This window comes from Ahaetulla prasina, chromosome 3 (genome assembly GCF_028640845.1).
Source record: "Ahaetulla prasina isolate Xishuangbanna chromosome 3, ASM2864084v1, whole genome shotgun sequence".
Classification (NCBI taxonomy): domain Eukaryota; kingdom Metazoa; phylum Chordata; class Lepidosauria; order Squamata; family Colubridae; genus Ahaetulla; species Ahaetulla prasina.
In genome coordinates, this window is record NC_080541.1 from 218229414 (window position 1) to 218248607 (window position 19194).

A 19194-nucleotide genomic window follows, 5' to 3' on the forward strand; every position below is an offset into this window, starting at 1 on the left:
TGTTCGGGGAAAAATATTTGCTTTCTCTTTGTGCTCAGCTTAAGATTTATACCCCACTGAAATCTTGACAGAATTGAGATCTTCTTTATTTGAGTGATTGGTGAAATCAGTCATCAATATTTTAGGTTACATATGGAGATCCTTAAATTGTAGGATGATTTTACCCATGTCAGAGTTGTAACGTGGCTGAAGAATTACCTATACATTTTTTGAGATTACATTGCAACTCTCATAATACAAGTAGTCCTCGACTTACAACAGTTCATTTAGTGACTGTTGGAAGTTACAATGGCACTGAAAAAGGGGACATGATCATTTTTCACACATATGACCATTGCAACATCCCCATGGTCACATGATTTACATTCGGATGCTTGACAACTGACTTATTTATATTTATGATGGGTTGCAGTATCCTGGGGACATGTAATCGATCACCTGTTGCGAACTACTGACCAGCAAAGCCAATGAAGAAGCCAGATTCGCTTAACAACCATGTTACTAATTGAACAATTGCAGTGATTCACTTAACAAACGTGGCAAGAAAAGTCGTAAAATGGGGCAAAACTCACTTAACAAATTTCTCATTAAGCAATATAAATTCTGGGCTCAATTATGGTCGTAAGTCAAGGACTTACTTTGCAAAAGCTTAGTTCCATTGAAGCAGTAGAAGAATATCATAGCATTTTATTAGATTATTTCTGACCAGTTTATTTTATTTGGCGTGGTTTCCACCGATGCTTCTAAAATTCCGTTGGAAGAATTAACAGACATTCCTAAGATGATATCATATTTATTTATATACAAAACTGAAGCGAATAGATGAAATAGATAACAATTATTTATGCAGCCATTAGAATCATAACCTTGAGCGTCCTTTTTTAAAAAAACCATTAAATTGACCCCATCCCTCTGAAGGGTTAAGACCAGTTTGGGAGAGTCAGCACACCGGTTACTCTTGATTTTTATTTTCTTTGTTTTTCAAAACATGTTTTCGCCCTCATTGAGGCCACGCTATTACAAACATAGGAGAAAATACCATTAAGTTCCAACACATTTTTTAAAAAAAAAAACCCAACCTATTCCAGAAAAATCTGGAATTAAACTCATTGAGTTGGCTTCTTTTTAAATAGAGACGGTTTTCTTTTAATTACAGAAGAGCATGAAGAGAATGAAACTGGCATCTGCCTTCTGAAGTGGTTTAAAAGCTGGGAATAGATTTTGCCACCCTGATAAACTGGTAAAGAGTTGGCTTTTTATAATGCGACGCTTCGGTTTAATTTCTTCTGGCCGTTGTTGATTATATCTCCTTTTTCTGCAGAGATTGCATTGACTGAAAATAAAAACACGTTTGTACTGCTGAAATAGCCAGGAATAATAATAATAATACCATTGACTTATGTCATCTAAAAAATGAACGGGTTAGTGGTGTTCTTGACTCTGAAAGAAACTATACAGTGTGTCAGGATATCCAAGCCTTGACACTCTCCGTTGGCATCATAACATCCTCCGTGCCAAGGACTCTTTGTGGGAACTCCTCGTGAGGATGATGCGTCAAGACTGCTTTCCAAATGACATATTTAACTCGGAGGCACTATTGAAAGAATCCTTCCTTGCTGCATTGCACCTCTTAATAATCGGCTAGGCGGTGTAAACAGGGCAGGGAAGGTTGCTTGCTTGCTTGCAGAACAATTCCTGTGCTTGAGTTTCTAGGTGGAGATTTTTTTTTTCTTCCTCCCAGATTGTTGACCTCAAACTGTGAGCTTTGCTTTGCTAAGAGGTTGGACCTTTCGCTCAGGAATTCTTGACGGACGATTGACATTCAGGTTGAAAATCTTTCTCTTGCGACAGTGCAAGAGAGTGGCTTTATTTTCTATTTGCAGCGTTGGTGGTGGTGTTTTTCCCTTGTACGCCATAAAAACATATCTCTGTGTGTTTGTGTGTGTGTGTGTGTGTGTGTGTGTACATACAGATAGTCCTCGATTTACAACCAGAACTGAGCCCAAAACTTCTGTTGCTAAGTGAAACATTTGTTAAGTGAATTTTTGCCCCATTTTACGACTTTTCTGGTCACAGTTGTTAGGTGAATCACTGCAGTGAAATAGCAATACAGCTGGGCTTCCCCATTGACTTTGCTTGTAAGGAGGTTGCAAAAGAGGATCACATGACCTCAGAATGCTGCCACTGTCAGAAATATCAATCGGGTGCCAAGCGTCTGATTTTTGATCATGTGACTGTGGGATTGCTGCAACGTTTGTGTGAAAAATGGTCGTAAGTCACTTTTTTCAGTGCTGTTGTAACTTCGACCATTGTAAATGAACTGTTGTAAGTCGTGGACTCGACGAAGTCTCATCGTCATCTTCAGGCTTCAGCTTCGTGCTTCTGGGAGCAATGTGTGATTGCAGCTGTTTCTTCCTTTTTAACTGCTAGTGGGGTTTGAACTGATTGAGTGGGAGCTTGGCTGTGCTCTGATTGGCTGGGGGTGTGTCCTGTTTGGGTGGGGGCTTGGTTGTGCTCAGATTAGTCTGAGTTGCAAGGGGATTTGAGCTGGTGAGCTGCACTGCTGCTGTTTGGCTTCGTGTTCGTGTGTATGTATATACATATACATACACACACACATACATATACACATTTGTTATATATATTTGTTATATATATATTATTTGTTATATCAAATTAATTAGTGGAGATGCAGTTCCAAGTATAGAAGTGGTTCTTTGAAGTTATTCTTGCACTACTCTATTTGATCATTTTATCAACATTTATTTTGCTGTTTATGGATCTCAATTTCTAATAATATAACAGCACTAATAACAATTTCTAATAATATAACAGGAGAATCCAATGTAAACTGATTATTTTCTTCTCTTCCTGAATAATCTGAGTCCCTAAAGTTGGAAATTTGGCTAGTGGTTTAACATTATAATGGTCCCCAACTTCCTGAATAAAAGTTGCATGCAAAAGACTCTTAACATGGCATTTTTCTTTTCCTGAATTCCATATTTCATTCTGGGTTGTTGTTTAGTAATAAAATGACATTTATATAAAATGTCTTATAGAAAGCATTGCTACACTCTGGAATTCAGAACCACTAGATGTGGAGGTGGCCAACAACTCGGCTTGAGAAATTCATGAATGCTGTTAGTTTAGATGACTGCGGCTCCAAAACCATAGAGAAGATGATTCTTAAATATCATGTCTTGAGTGAATAAATGGAAGAAAGTCATCAGCCTTCTACCAATACTTGCGACCTTTCTGAACGTTTCTGTCCACCCATAGTGTGCTAGACTAGTTGGGCTCTTATCTTCTCAAGTGCTTGTGAAAAACATGTTTGTGTATAAAATATGGCAACTAATGATTAGGTCAAAGAACTGGCCCTGTTTTTCTGGGGTTGCAGTTGATAGGGCTTGGTGAGTTATATTCCGCTGAGCACATTATAGAAAATATATTCATGTGTTTATTTATTTGGCTTTGAACTACCATAGAAATTACTAAAAGTATATGTAATTGCAAGTTAGTAGTAGTAGTGTATTGTGTGTGGATAAGGTATATACATTTCGCCTTAATAATAATAATAATAATAATAATAATATTTTAATTTGTATACCGCCCTTCTCCCGAAGGACTCAGGGCGGTGAACAGGCAGATAAAATATAAATACACACAATAATTTAAAAACAACCCTTAAAAAACTAATTTAAATGCCCAAAACGTTAAAAAACATACTCCCCTGTAAAATAACACAATTTTAAAACCCATCCAATAAAATAAAAATCAGGCTAGTCCAGCCATATGAAATAAATAAGTTTTAAGTTCATGCGAAAGGTCCTAAGGTCAGGTAATTGTCAAGTCCGAGGGAAGTTCGTTCCACAGGTCGGAGCTCCCACAGAGAAGGCCCTCCCCTGGGGCCGCCAGTCGACACTGTTTGGCTGACGGCACCCTGAGGAGTCCCTCTCTGTGGGAGCGTACCGGACGATGGGAGATAGAAGCCGGCAGTAGGCGGTCCTGTAGATAGCCCGGTCCTAAGCCATGGAGCGCTTTAAAGGTGGTAACCAATACCTTGAAGCGCACCCGGAAAACAACAGGTAGCCAGTGCAGTCTGCGCAGGATAGGTGTTATGTGGGAGCTCCGAGACGCTCCCTCAATAACCCGCGCAGCCGCGTTCTGAACTAGCTGAAGTCTCCGGGTGAAGGGCCAAGTTTCCAGAAGGATTTTGACAAACTGAAAAAGTCTTTGGATTCTGACCTTGTTTAAATTAAAGACCGTATCTGCGCATACAATTGGGCTATGGTTTTTGATTACTTTTTAATGTTACAGATACTGAACTATAAATCTTTTGAAGTCTGTTCTCGTGTGCCTTGTACTTTCTTCGATATCAGGAGAGCATGGACTATTTGGTTTATGATTAACATTATCCTTAACCGTTTATTGTTATAGTACATATATTTTATAATAATTTGTGACATACATAGCCTGTAGAGAAATAGATCTTTCTTCCCTCAGTTATTTGTAGCTCCCTTCTTAGTTACCTTACTCAAAAAGATTTGTGATTTTTTAAAAGAAATTCCATCACTTTGCCCATTGGCTTTTATCTGGCATTTAAATATAAGTTGCTTCATTTCAAAGGGGTAGTCTCATTCCTTTTATAATGTACTACGATGACTCAGGCTGGCTCACCTTCCTGAATCACCTGGAGGTGGAGCTTAGTCAAATGAGGACTGCTGTTACTTTTCAGGATGTGGAGGAAGAAGAAGACTTCTAAAAACAAGCTTGCTCGTAAGTCACCATTTCTCACGTTGTTTTTAATACCAAAGACACCATTCTTACAATCTACCGAAGCATATTCAACTCAATTCTGAGTGGATTATACTGTGAAGTGTTTGCTGTTTAAGGAATTAAAAGGAATGCTAGTGTTGCTATGGATGGTAAACATCTCAAAAAATCGTATGAGTTCTTGTGTGTTGCCACTCCATCCTTCAGTGGCCATGAAAGCCAAACCCAACCTTGATTGTACATTTTTTTTTTTGTTTATGGTTAGATTTTCTCTTCTCTTTTGCAAAGTTTGCTTTAGGTCTTCTCTTGTTTGTTTGAAGTTTGAGCTGTGTGAACAGAGAACAGCAATACTGTATTCTTTTAATTCAGTTCCTTGAGGTGTCATCAGTTGTCTTTACTTTTAAAATGATAAGAAACTAGGTAAAACATCCAATCATGGGTTCTCCAGCATTATGTCTGTTTTGTATGCACAAGGGACATATGTGAGTGAGAAGGTTGGCTGTTTTTTTGTGGGAACAGTGCTTTTTGTTTTTTTTTGTGAACTTTAATTTGGTTTCTTCCTTCCTTTGGTTAAGCTCTGTAATTAACTTTAGGAATACAAATATCCAGAACATGGATAATTACGTTTAGCAATTTTATATGCAAATTAACCTTTGAAAATTTATCTCTGGCTATTAATTGAAAAAAAAATTAGTATTGTTGGCTATATGGAAGTTTGGGGTAACTTAAGTTTATGTTGTTTAAAAGAGAGGCTAATAAAGTTAAAAATTAAAATAAAAAACCACTTGGCAAAGTACAGGTCCACACACACTTGGTCTAAATAAAAAGGATGTATCTCCTTTTTGAGTGCTTTGATTTGATTTGAGTGCCCTTCTGAATTTTAATGTTAGCTGAAAATTGGTGCTATAGTTTCCTACAGTTTTGAGGAGAGAAATACAAAAGTGATATATTTTAAGCTGTTCTATAGACACAATTCTAAAAACATCTTCCTCACAATTCTAAAAACATCCTCCCACATAACTGGAAAATCCCAGCCCTGTCTAGTTTGCGTGGTGCCCTACTCTTTGTATACCTTGTCTTGAGGACATTGAGAAATCGCTCACCCCGAAGTCTGTGTTATATAAATAATGATAATTAGGTAGGTAATGAAGTGACATCCCTTATTTAGTTTTCAAGCTTCAACAAGACTTGCAGAGGACTGATGTGGATACCCTTTCTGTTCTTTTATTGAAACAATTGCTGAAAATAGGGCCATACACCTTTAGTCTGTCCATGATATGGGACTTTCTCAAGTTATTAGAAAGTCTTGCAGTCCTTCAGATCCTTTTCTGGTATGTGATTCCATGCCCGCAATATAGAATGTGCTGTAGGGTCTTTGGTGGTCTCTGAGTAGAGTGGTTTTAATGCAGATATTTCATTGGTAATGAAACATAATGCATCAAGCTCAGAGAGCACCAAGGACCCTGTAGTTCAACCCTGAGCTACAAACATTCTCGTCTTATCAATGTGCTGGAGAGATGTTTTTGCTACATATCAGTATAGCACCAGTTTGTGTCTCCATACCCCTAAAGACGTACGTTATTTTTATAATTCTTAAATTTTTTTGAATACTGTTTTGTTCAATTTGTGTACCCATATGGTGTATGGTACAATAGCAACATTTTCAAATGCCTTCCATTTATTTCACACGTACGTTAGAAGCAGCTCTTTTAACACCCATACAGGCTCCCATGAATGCCATTATTATTACAATACTAAAATTAGGTATTGTGATACCTTGGGATCTGATTATCATTAGATAATTACAGTTGCTTCTCCTGAATGTTCTGATGTGGCACAAATTAATGTGTGACATCACCCTTTATACTGCCAAGGGGAATAATAGTAAAACAGGATTTCGCCACCTGTAACTCTTTTTTCAGAGCTGATGCCTCAGTTAAAGAAACCCTAATCTTTTACTTCTCATAGTCTGATTAATTGATGGATCAGTTGATTGTTGATCAATAGACATCAGGTATAAGAAAAACACACACCACACTATACACCAAGAAAATTTGTTCATATTGTGTTTCAACAGACAATAGCTCTGTTTCTTGCTTGTCCTATCTCACAAATATAGTTAGTGAGTCTATAAGAGACATTAGACCAAAAGCTTCTAGTTCAGATAATTCTAGCAGTTAGTTCTGGCTGTGCTGGCACAGTGGTTAGAATGCAGTATTGCAAGCTAATTCTGCCCACAGTTTGGAGTTTGATCCTGACCGGCTCAAGGTTGACTCAACATTACAACCTTCCAAGGTCAGTAAAATGTGTCAGAGGGCTGTAAAGCCCCATGGAGTTGTATACAGAGTGCTATTGGTATTGTATTACATAGCCTGCTTTCTTTTTTAACATTCGAAGTATTTAAACTTGTCAAATGTGTGATGGTCACTGCTTAAAATAGTCAGAATTTGTACATGCCTCCATCTGATTTACATTGCATAGTATAATTCAATAAATCTGGAGGACTTCAAGTTGTGAAAAATTGACATTATTCACGATTGAAAAATAAGCAGGTTGAAACGGAAACTAATGTTCTTGTTTGAGCATATTAGAGAACAAAAATGTGTCCGGTCATACATCTCATGAATGTCAGTTGTGATATTTCTGCAGCATAGCAGGAGCTGATCATGTCCTTATTAAACCCAGATATTGTACAATATGTGCTAATATTTCTCCTGTATTGCATCAGAAATTCTTTAAACCAAGATACCCACTGGTTTTGTGCATAGACTGTGTCAGGAGGTCTATATATGTGATAAACTTGTGCAATATTCATATTTGGTCATGGATGAGAACTAAGTGGGACAGAGAGACATGGTTGGAATGCGAGAATATACCATGAAAAGGTGTGAAACAATGGGATGGTTTCCCGAAAAGAGACTTTTATTTATTTCTTTAATTTCATTGCATGTTGCATTAAGTCTCAGCAGTCCCCTGGTTATGTCTTGGAATGTACTTTTGTCCATAAGTGTCTATGGAGATTCTCAGTCCAGGTCATGGTTGTCCCAAGGGTGCTTTTTCAAGAGGCAACTAGACTTCCTTTGTTTTTCTTTGAAGATGTTTCACTTCTCATTCAGAAAGATACCTCTGCTTTGACTGAATGGTGGAGGATGGAAGGATTTATATTCCTTGCCATCATCTGGTCGTCAGCACTCTCTCTGAGAATTGTTGAGGCTACTTGGAGTTTTACCTGTGCCCGCAGGACCATCTGAACAGTGCAAATGACTATGGAATCTTCTTGGAACTGCTGAAAGGATTGTGTTGAGATAGATGGTGTCGTATCCCACACCCTCTGCTGAGAGAGGGCTGTTTACTCTTAATGTAGATGGCCTCTTTCAAACCAGCAGTCCTCTCTGTCCAGAATGTGGGCTTTGCTGTCTTCAAAAGAATGCCATTTGTCTTTGAAGTGCAGATGGACTGCTGAGTCTTGTCCGGATGGGTTTGTTCTCTTATGCTGTGCCATGCATTTGTAACGGGGTTGTTTTGTTTCTCCATTGTACAGATCTGCACATCTCACTGCATTGTAGCGCATTTTTGTCCACAAGAATGTTCTGATAAATACATTACACAGTATCAACTGACTGAATATACTTACTCATATGCCCCAGAATACTCTGAATCTCTTCTGCCAGATAGAGAAGAATGTGAAAGTCTTTCATAACATAAAAGTCATTTAATGTATTTTTGCTGTTTTAAAGCATGATTCAGAACAGCTGTTCCTTATCGCATACTCTGCAGATCGGCCTTTCTCAACCGAGTCACTAGGGGTTACATAAGAGATTGTGATGGGGCAAAGAACTCATAACATCATTTTTTGAACTTCACACACCACGTAAGGTAGTGCTTGCAGTGGTGGGACTTCTTACAAGTAGCAATTCAGCTGCCAAATTGCTGTGTTGCTGTTGTGGTAAATGTTATAATATAAAACAAGGTCAGAAGTATTGTGAAATGTTCTTTAAAAAAAGAAAAACTTTTATGCAGGGGATTTTTGAGTCCCTGAACATGATTTTGTGGCTTCCTCCAGGGTAATGTGATGGATTGTGCCTCTGAACGGGGAGAGATGGTATGATAGTGACAAGTCAGTTTCCCAGGAAAGAGGTAGCACCCTCCATGCAGCAGGGGTTTCCAACCTTGGCAGCTTTAAGACTTGTAGACTTCAACTCCCAGAATTCCTCAACCAGCTTTGCTTTGCTGGCTGAGGAATTCTGGGAGTTGAAGTCCACAAGTCTTAAAGCTGCCAAGGTTGGAGACCCCTGCCATGGAGGATTGTGAGAAAAAGAGACAACACAGGCCAGAGCTGGATTGGAGACGTAGGAAGAGAGTGAGGATAGTTTTTCCCAGGATATATTTGTTAAGCTTAGAGTACTATATATTACTCCAAAGGTTTATAGAATATGGGTAGTCCTCAACTTACAACCACAATTGAGCCCAACCATTTCTGCTGTTAAGCGAGACATTTGTGAAATGAGTTTTGCCCCATTTTAAAACATTTTTTGCCACAGTTGTTTAAGTGAAAGTGCCATAGTTGTTAAGTTAGTAACCTGGTCGTTAAGTGAATCTGGCTTCCCCGGTGACTTTGCTCATCAGAAGATCGCAAAAGGTGATCACATGACCCCGGGACACTACAACCGACATAAATACGAACCAGTTGTTAGGCATTTGAATTTTGATCACATGACCATGGGGTGCTGCAAAGGTTATAACTCTGAAAAACACTTTTTTCAGTGCTGCTATAACTTTGAACGGTTACTAAATGAACTGTTGTATATCGAGGATTACCTGTAATCTAAAAGAAGTAATCTATAGAGTAGTAAAATAATCTCTAGCAATGTTGGCAAATCTTTTTGGCACCAAGTGCTGAAACGGGAGCGCGCGCGCGCGGGAACACAAGAAGAGCAGTTGCTGAACTTCCGGTTTCCGACATGCGCATGCATGCCGGTCACATGGTCTTGCAGTTCCTGGCATGCATGCGCACCAGCGAGCTGCTCTTCCGGTGCTCCTGCATGTGTGAAGATGCATGCCCGAAACCGGAAGAGCAACGGGCGACAGCTGGCATGCTTGGAGAGATGGCTCTGCGTGCCACTTCCAGCACACGTCATAGGTTCGCCATCATTAATCTATAGTCTATATAGGTTTGATTTGATAAGATTCTGCTGATATGGTATAAGCAGATAAAGCATTGAACTTTTGCTGGATTGTTCTGCATTATCCTTGGGCTGGGCCTGACAGGTAGAAAGGTTACTTTAGAGATATATTATGATTACAACTAGACATAGTTTCTGTGCTGGCTAAAATCTCACTACATCTTGTCCAGGGTTGAAAAGACTTTTTAAGGTGGTGACTGTCTATCCTTCCATGCCCTTGTTAGATAGCCATGCCTCAGTCCTGTACGCAAAATGAATATTAAACGAACATTTAATATTCTTTTTCCTTGTACTTTCTTACTATCGCTTATTAAAATATGGCAGCTTGTAATCTCCTCTTTGCTTTTTTAAACCCTGTAAGCATCATTGTATAATTCATAAGCTGTTAACCTGAGACAAATTGCTTATGACTTTGTTTACTTCTCTCCTTCCTCCTCAACTGATATTACCCACGTGGCAGAAATAATTGAACCACTAGCCAGTTCATTTACGTATTAGTTTGCCTTTCAGGCTTTAGAAAATGAAATCAACATTTCTGCTAGATAGCTTGTAATCTAAAGTAAGAGGAACGTGCATATGTTGCCAAAAACAATAGTAAGGACCGTGCCGACTTATTTACAGCGGTATATTTATTGATTGTGTGCTGCCTTCAAGTCAATTGGTGACTGCCTGAAAAAGTCCCTACATTTTTTACTCCAGGACAAATGTGATGCTCTGGTTGGTTGTGACAAGAGAAGCCAGTTATGCAGGTAATCACACATCAAGTCATGTACAGCTTTGTAGTCAAAACAATACTTGAATTGCATCGACATGTCTGTTGGGATTCCATGCTGTACTCAAAGCCCAGGGAGAATGTGCTGTCAGTACATCACATGGGCTGCTACATATTATATCAACTCTAGCTTTCAGGTAGTCTTCAGAGGCAATCCCATATAAAAAATTCAGTTTATGACATTTACACATACAGTTCATATGTGTAGAAGTACTTCGTGCTTGCCTCTTTCCATTAGTGTATTATTTACAGGACAACCCCCCAGAGTCCTGTGATATGTTTCAATATGGTTCACTTTCTTTACACAGGCTTTGATTCCGATAATTCTTCAGGAGAATTTTCAGAAGCAGTTCACAAAGTTGATGTGGATGATCACCAGAGTAACAGGACTGGAAAGCACAATGGCGATGGGCCAGTACAAGAGAACGGAATCAAGAAACACAGGTACTTTCTCTGGAACTGACCAAGCAGGGCCTCACATTAGTAAAGTAATTGCTTTGGTTGGGAGTTTTTACTAAGGAGCCTGTGTTTTGAGAGTGAGCAGTGTGTAGACGTCATACCTGGGTATTGTTGTGACCGAGGCCCAAGTAGTGATTACCAAACACAATTCCGTTCTGAACAAACTTATTTTATTAAAACAGCTGAGAATTCATTCATTCTCAGCTTAGTCCAAAACAAAATTCTTCATAAACAGTCCTGCGGCCTTATCACCAACCTTTGTTGTCTTTGGCAACCTGCCAAAGACTTTTCTTGGCAAAACCCCCACAAAGTCCAAGAGATGCTGACAAGAAGCACTGGAATCAACGTTGCTTTTCCACAAAGAACCCAACGGCTTGTTGCTGCTCTTTTAAGCCTTCTGGGAGTGGCCAATCATCTCCTGGCCTTACTCCTGAGTCGTCCTTTTTGCTTCAGCTGCTCTTGCCTTCTGGCAGCTCTTCTCATGCATGCACTAGGAACAGGCTCCTCCTGTTCCTCTGCCTCTCTGCTGTCCGCCTCTGGAGGCTCCGGAGTCTGCGCATTGCTCCCAGATGGCCCTGGCCCCATCTCTGCCTCTGACACAGAGCCCTCGTCTGGGCCTTCCCCTGACTCTAGGACTGGCCCATTGTCCTCCCCAGCCTCCTCACTGACTGACTCCGCTGCCAGGTCCTCAGGCTGCTGGCAAACCACAACATGTATGAAGAACTATTTTTTTTTGCTTTTTAATACTCTTAATACTTAAAAATTATTAGATTGATATATAAACTACAATGAGTGAAACAGTGGGCAGTTTAGGAGGGTTTTCCAACAGCAATGGTTGATTCAGAAGTTCATTGTCAAAATGGGAAGTGGGAATGCTACACTTCGAGAATCATGTTCCACAAAGGAACTGAAAAATACAGTGGTACCTCAGTACCCGTCGGTAATTTGTTCCAGAAGACGTGATGAATTTTAAAACCGACCAGTACCTAGAAAATCATGAGACTTACCACATGACCGGCTATTTCAGCTGGAAGAAATAGCAAGTCACGAGGCAGCTGAAGTCAGCAAGTTATTCCTTACACATCGACTACCGGGAGAAAGACAAGTGCCAGGTGAAGATTCCTGCTTCAAAACATGTCGATTACAGAATTCGACAAAACATGTCGATTACAGAATTTGATGAGTTTAATTGCTTAGTTGTATGAGGGTTTTTTTTTTATTCCAGAATTATCTAAAACAACTGAAAGATGATTGACTCAAACTCTCAGAATTTTGGGAGTTGGAGTCCAGCCATCTTAAAGTTGCCAAGGTTGAAAAATATGGCTGTAAAAGAATGTTTAATTTTAAAGCTGAAGTTCTATTTGGATTTTGTTGGAAGAGTCATGTTAGATTTGCTCCCATTTAGTTTTCATTTAAAAAGTGAACTAATAGAAATTAGTTCAGTTCATCAGGTGATTTTACCTTATTGTTTAAGGTTTGCTTTGTGTAAAAAAACTTACCCTTTTCTCAGAGATACATTTCATTGCTTTCAATAGAGTTTGTACCAAATAATATTTATGTTTTCAAATTTTAGAAATTGCTATCCTTGTGTTTAAAAGTACACATAAGTTTGCACATGCCATATTCTTCGAGGCAGGATAATGCTCATATACATTCATAATATTTATTTAGTTAGTTAGTTCTTATTTACTTATTTAATTAATTTATATTGCCGCTTATTCACCCATGGCGATTCAAGGTAGTTTACAGAATATAAAACCACATTTAAAACAATAAAACTAATAAGAATCAAATAAACCAATAGTATAATATAATAAAATCACCCCCCCACCCACCCCCACCCCGCCCCGGTGACAGCCGATTACACAAGCCATTTAATGGGCTCCATCTCACTCTGGGTTCCCCAGGCCTGCTGGCAGAACTAGGTCTTTAGCGCCTTCCGGAAGAGCAATAGCGTGGGGGCCATTCTAATCTCTGGGGGAATGATGTTCCAGAGAGAGGGAGCCACCACGGAGAAGGCCCTTCTTCTGGGTCCCACCAGGTGTTTCTCCCTTGGGGATGGGACCCACAGCATTCCCTCCCTCCCTACTCTGATGAGTCCGGTAGATGTGACCGGCAAGAGACAATCCCTCAGATAACCTGGTCCCAAGCCATGAAGGGCTTTAAAGGTGACAACCAGCATCTTGAATTGCACCCGGAAGCAAACCGGCAGCCAATGCAGCTCCCACACGAGAGGTGATACATATGCACACCGGGGTCTGCACAAAACCATTCGGGCTGCTGCATTTTGCACCAACTGGAGCTTCCGGATGCTCTTCAAGGACAGCTCCATGTAAAGCGTGTTGCAATAGTCAAGACGGGAATGTCCTAGTCATGAGTGACTGTGAGTAGGGATAATATTGCAAAGATCAAGCCAAAAGTGTTAGAAGAGTCTTGGAAAAATTCCTGAAAATATCCCAACTAGTGGTTTTATATTTGTACCTGTCACTTTAAAACTACTCACCTGTACCATTGAAGAAATCCAGAAAACAGCTTTGCCTAGTGACCATTGCAGAATAATATTTTATGGAAAGGTAGGGACCCTAGTATTAATATATTGATTTACTCTTCCTGCAGAACATCTTTACCTGCCTCAATGTTTACTAGGAGTGATTTCAGTGTCTGGAGTATCTTAAAAAAATGCATTGGTTTGGTAAGTTACTATGGTATACTGGTATGGTTTGCTTGGCATGTTTGATCAATGTAGTGTGGAAATAAATTGGATGGATGAGTAATGTAAACACTGGTGAATGCACACAGAAGACAAATAAGGATGCCTTGTTTCCTGATGGCTGGCTGAAGATCTATTACAGTGCTTCTCAGCCTCAGCAATTTTAGGAGCTGTAGCACAGTGGTTAGAATGCAGTATTGCAGGCTAATTCTGCCCACTGCCAGGAGTTTAATTTTCAGCAGCTCAAGGTTAACTCGGCCTTCCCTCCTTCTGAGGTCGGTAAAATGAGGAGCCAGATTGTTGGGGACAATATGCTGATTCTGTAAACCCCTTAGAGAGGGATGTAAAGCGCTGTGAAGCGGTGTATAAGTCTTAAGTGCTATTATTATTGCTAAGATGGCTGGACTTTAGTTTGTAGAGTGGCATGGCTGGCTGGGGAATTCTGGGAGTTGAAGTCCATCTTAAAGTGGCTGAGGCTGAGAAACAGGCTACAATATATTTGAAATATAATATCTGTAAATTGGATAGTAGGTGCACACATTGAGCAGGATGGATATGTTAAGAAGTAAAAATAATGAAACAGCAGTATAACTAACTGTTCAAAGACGACTCATGTTGGAAAAAATCGGCAGCATAATGTGTTGTGGCAGCTGAAATAACATCCCTTCGCATTATGCTTTGTTTGTCTGGTGTTTAAGTAGCAGCAAGTTGTAAGGCAGATATCTGGGGCTGGTGTCTGTTAATTGGCAGTTGTTTAAAATATGCTTGTGGAATCACAGTTTTTTCCCCCTTCCCACTACTTAGGAGCTGTCAAAAATTACCATGCCCATTGCCTTCAATGAACCCCTGAGCTTCCTTCAACGAATAACAGAATATATGGAGCACACATACCTCATTAATAAAGCAAACTGTCATTCTAACCCTCTAGAAAGAATGCAGGTAAGATTTTTCATGTTTTTATGGCTGCGTTATGGCTTTCTTCTTCTTCACGCTGCATACTTAGGATCGTGTAATATGAATCTTGTAAAGATAGGGCTGTGTGTGAGGGAAGAACAGAGGGAGAGGGAGGGATGGAAGGAGGAGAGAGAGGGAAAAAGAAAGGGAGAGAGAGAGAGAGAGCACATAAAATCTGTTTTCAGAGTAGCTAGGTCATGGAATAGGGATGCGTGACTCAGCGGCTAAGACACTGAGCTTGTTGATCAGAAGATCAGCTGTTCAGCGGTTCGAATCCCTAGCGCTGCATAACAGAGGGAGCTCCTGTTACTTGTCCCAGGTTCTGCCAACCTAGCAGTTCGAAAGCACGTAAAAAATGCAAGTAGAAAAATAGGAACCACTTCGGTGGGAAGGTAACAGCGCTCTGTGCGCCTTTGGCATTTAGCCATGCCGGCCACATGACCACGGAGACGTCTTTGGACAGCGCTGGCGCTTCGGCTTAGAAACAGAGATGAGATGAGCACTGCCCCCTAAAGGTGGAAACAACTAGCATGCATGTGCAGGGGAACCTTTACCGTTATCTTTTAGGTCATGGAAAGCTCACAACCAAGACTGAAGGCTAGCTGGTGACTCTAGCTATTTTGTAGCTCTATAAAGCCTCTTCCAGTGTAAAGCAGGTCTTCAGTTCAGGCCAGGAGAGGCAGTTATAAGCCTCTTTTTCTGCAGACAACACCTGGCCACAGGTCCTCAAAATACCAAGGACTATAGGAGAGATTTCCTGGCTGGCCTGATACTAAAACCTTCTGACCCAGCACTCAGAGAGCACAGAAACTAATAGGCTGAACTTGCCTGGCAAGATTGCTATTGTCTTTGTTGTTTGTTGAAACCTGTACGCCATCTGACTCTCAATATCTTTGGGCAACTCCCAACAATCAAACCAAGAAATTGCAATGCAATCAGTAAAACATAAAAAGATAAAAGGTGATAAGTGCAATAGGCCACGTGAAACAAAGCAGAAAATGTCCATTGTTTGTTTATTTTCCATGCTGTTTTGCTCAGTTACCCAAAGTTACCTTTGCTGTTCCTGGGAGACTTGATTAATTATCTCTTATCTCTTGGGCATAGATACGGGTCTCTATATCTTACTTCAATTAATTTAATTCTCATGTAGCCACACTGTCATATGTATGAAAATACAAACCATGTACTGCAATTTAGAACTAAGAAGAAAGTTTCTGACAGTTAGAACAATGAATCAGTGGAACAGCTTGCCTCCAGAAATTGTGAATGCTCCAACACTGTAAGTTTTTAAAAAGAGATTGGACAACCATTTGTCTGAAATGGTATAGGAATTTCTGGATGAGCAGGGGGTTGGGCTAGAAGACCTCCAAGGTCTCTTCCAACTCTCCTGTTCCTGTTCCTGTTCCTGTTCCAGTTCCTCTTCCTCTTCCTCTTCCTCTTCCTCTTCTATTCCTGTTCCTGTTCCTGTTCCTATTCCTATTTTGTTCCTGTTCCTATTCCTATTCCTATTCCTATTCTTATTCTTATTCCTATTCTAATTCCTATTCCTATTCCTATTCCTGTTCCTATTCTTGTTCCTGTTCCCATTCCCATTCCCATTCCCATTCCCATTCCATCCCATCCCGTCCCCATCCCTACCCTATTATGTTAGTGCAGTATTGGATTTCTAGTGGCATCACATATTCCAAAACCACTCAGGCCTGGTCACACTGTTTACAGTGGAGAAACTGGATCCATTTTGTCAAGACAGTTCAGATCAGGGGTTAGAAGAGGGCTATGACACCCCTTCAGAGAGGGGAGGGGAGAGATCTTCCCATTCAAGAATAGGTAGCTTAAGTATCTGTCCTGGATGGGAATTCTTTCACTTGTACAGGTAGTCCTCGACTTGCAACCACAATTGAGCCCAAAGTTTCTGTTGCTAAGTGAGGCAGGTTTTTTACGACTGTTGCAGCATCCCCATAGTCACATGGTCAAAATTCAGACTCTTGGCAACCAACTAATATTTATGACGGTGGCAGTGTCCCAGATCTTGTGATCTCCTTTTGCAATCTTCTGGCAAGCAAAGTTAATGGGGAAGCCAGATTCACTTAACAACCATGTTACTAACGACCGCAGCGATTCCCTTAGAAACTGTGGCAAGAAAGGTCGTAAAATGGGGCGAAATGTTCACTTAACAAATGTATCGCTTAGCAACTAAAGTTTGGGCTCCACTGCAGTCGTAAGTCGAGGACTATCATCAGGGCTTGTTTCTCATTATGGGGGGGGGGAAAGCATTTGCTTTGAACAGCAGACTGTCAAAATTGATAAATGAAGGCCAAGAGACTGGTTGGTCTTGATGTGATGTTCAATCCTGTATAATAGGAAGAAAAAAAAACCATAGTAAAAATAGTTGTAGGCCTACATTTTGGAAGTGTGTTCATATGCTCTGAAAAAAGATCAAATATAAGTTGGAATAATGGAGGACATTCAGGGAGGAGCTATTCTAGAGCAGGGGTCTCCAACCTTGGCGACTTGTGGACTTCAGCTCCCAGAGTTCCTCAGCCAGCAAAGTTGGCTGAGGAACTCTGGGAGCTGAAGTCCATAAGTCTTGATAGCTCAGGCTGTTAGAAGCCTGTTATTAGAACACAGCAGCCTGCAATTACTGCAGGTTCAAGCCGGGCCCGAGGTTGACTCAGCCTTCCATCCTTTATAAGGTAGGTAAAATGAGGACCCAGATTGTTGGGGGGGGCAATAAGTTGACTTTGTAAATATACAAATAGAATGAGACTATTGCCTTATACACTGTAAGCCGCCCTGAGTCTTCGGAGAAGGGCGGGATATAAATGTAAATAAATAAATAAATAAAAAAGTCTTAAAGCTGTCATGATTGGAGACCCCTGCTGCAGAGGAATTGGCAATAGGAGTCTGTCTAGATCAGCCCTTTTATGAATGGAGGAGTGCTTCCCCCGGTAATCATTTTGTGAGTGCTTCTATCACGTAGCACTAAGTGTGTGCCCACAGTGTTATTAAGATTTTTAAGGTGCTGGTCACTCCCAATACTTGGGGGAAACTGGATAGGAGCATCTGAAAATTAACAATAATGTTTAATTACCATATTTTTCGGAGTATAAGATACACCGGAGTATAAGACCCGTCTTAGTTTTTGGGGAGGAAAATAAGAAAAAAGCTGATTGGCAGGTGGATTGGTCTCCCGGAATACCCCCAATCAGCTGTTCCCAGAGGTGAATTTTAGCAACAGGTTCCTTGGTTGTGAGCTTTTTTTTTTTTTGCTTTTTTGCTTTTTTTTCTCTGCTTTTGAAACTTCTGAAACTCTGTTTCAGAAAAAACTTTTTTCTGCCTCTGAAAGCCTCTGAAACAGCTTCAGAAAAAAAGCCTCTGAAGCTCTGTTTGGGGGCTTCTTTTCTGAAGCTCTGTTTGGGGGCTTTTTTTTCTGAAGCTCTGGTAGGGGGCTTTTTTTTCTGAAGCTTCGTTTCTGATGCTTTTTTCAGCCTCTGAAACCTCCATTTGAGAAGCTGAGCGGGGCTATGTTTGGCGTATAAGACGCACCCAGATTTTCACCCTCTTTTTTGGGGGAAAAAGATGCGTCTTATACTCCAAAAAATACGAATGCGATTTGTGTTATTTTCTGTTCTGTGGGAGAAATTCTTACCCGTAATGCATCTTGCAGACTGTTGCTGCTTTTGCGGTGTCCGCTGTTGCCTCTCAGTGGGAGAGAACAGGCAAACCATTCAACCCTCTCCTTGGAGAAACATATGAATTAATCAGGTGAGGCTAGAGTCTTAATTTCACTTTTGCAATAAGCCACATAGGTCCTCTGCTCCTGGCCCAAAACAATGCTTCCAGTTTGGATTTTGTGCATATAAATATTTACTGTAAGATAATAGCCAGATGCCTGCCTGTTTCTAAATGGCAAAGAGTAATCCTACTCTATAACGCTTTCCAGATCTTTTGAGATCATCCCATGTAGAATTTCTAGCTGGAATGGCCATATCATGGCAGGTAAATGTTGTGTAAATTTTAGTCTGCTGCTTCTGTGACAGACCATGTTTAGGAATAAAAAGTTTTGACCCTGAAGAAGCAAAAGGGGGAAAACTAAGGAGGTCTGGAAGTATTCTCTAGGGCCGTGATGGCGAATCTATAGCATGCGTGCCAGAGTTGGCACGTAGAGGCTACTCTGTGGGCACACGTGCCATTGCCAGCTGCTCTTCTAATCTTTGCATGTGCCAGAGCCTTGGACCACTTGGTCTTTGGGTTTTCGGCACTCTGGTGCACGCGAAGACCAGCTGACCTGTGCACATATGCGTGCCGCCAACTGGTCTTCGAGTTTCCGGGGCTCCGGCTTG

General features: G+C 40.5%; 1 protein-coding gene across 4 annotated transcripts in view; it reads left to right on the plus strand.

The window, feature by feature from the left end:
• Positions 1 to 19194, plus strand: part of OSBPL2 (oxysterol binding protein like 2) — a 69096-nt gene that overhangs the window by 25315 nt on the left and 24587 nt on the right. For 2 of the 4 annotated variants that reach the window (XM_058175551.1, XM_058175552.1), the window contains exons 3-6: positions 11037 to 11172; positions 13804 to 13879; positions 14702 to 14836; positions 18519 to 18616. In XM_058175551.1, coding sequence (XP_058031534.1) covers positions 11037 to 11172; positions 13804 to 13879; positions 14702 to 14836; positions 18519 to 18616 — 445 coding nt within the window. Of the gene's footprint in view, positions 1 to 1216; positions 1241 to 4666; positions 4777 to 11036; positions 11173 to 13803; positions 13880 to 14701; positions 14837 to 18518; positions 18617 to 19194 lie in introns of those variants that run through there. The other 2 variants (XM_058175553.1, XM_058175550.1) reach the window with 2 other exon arrangements.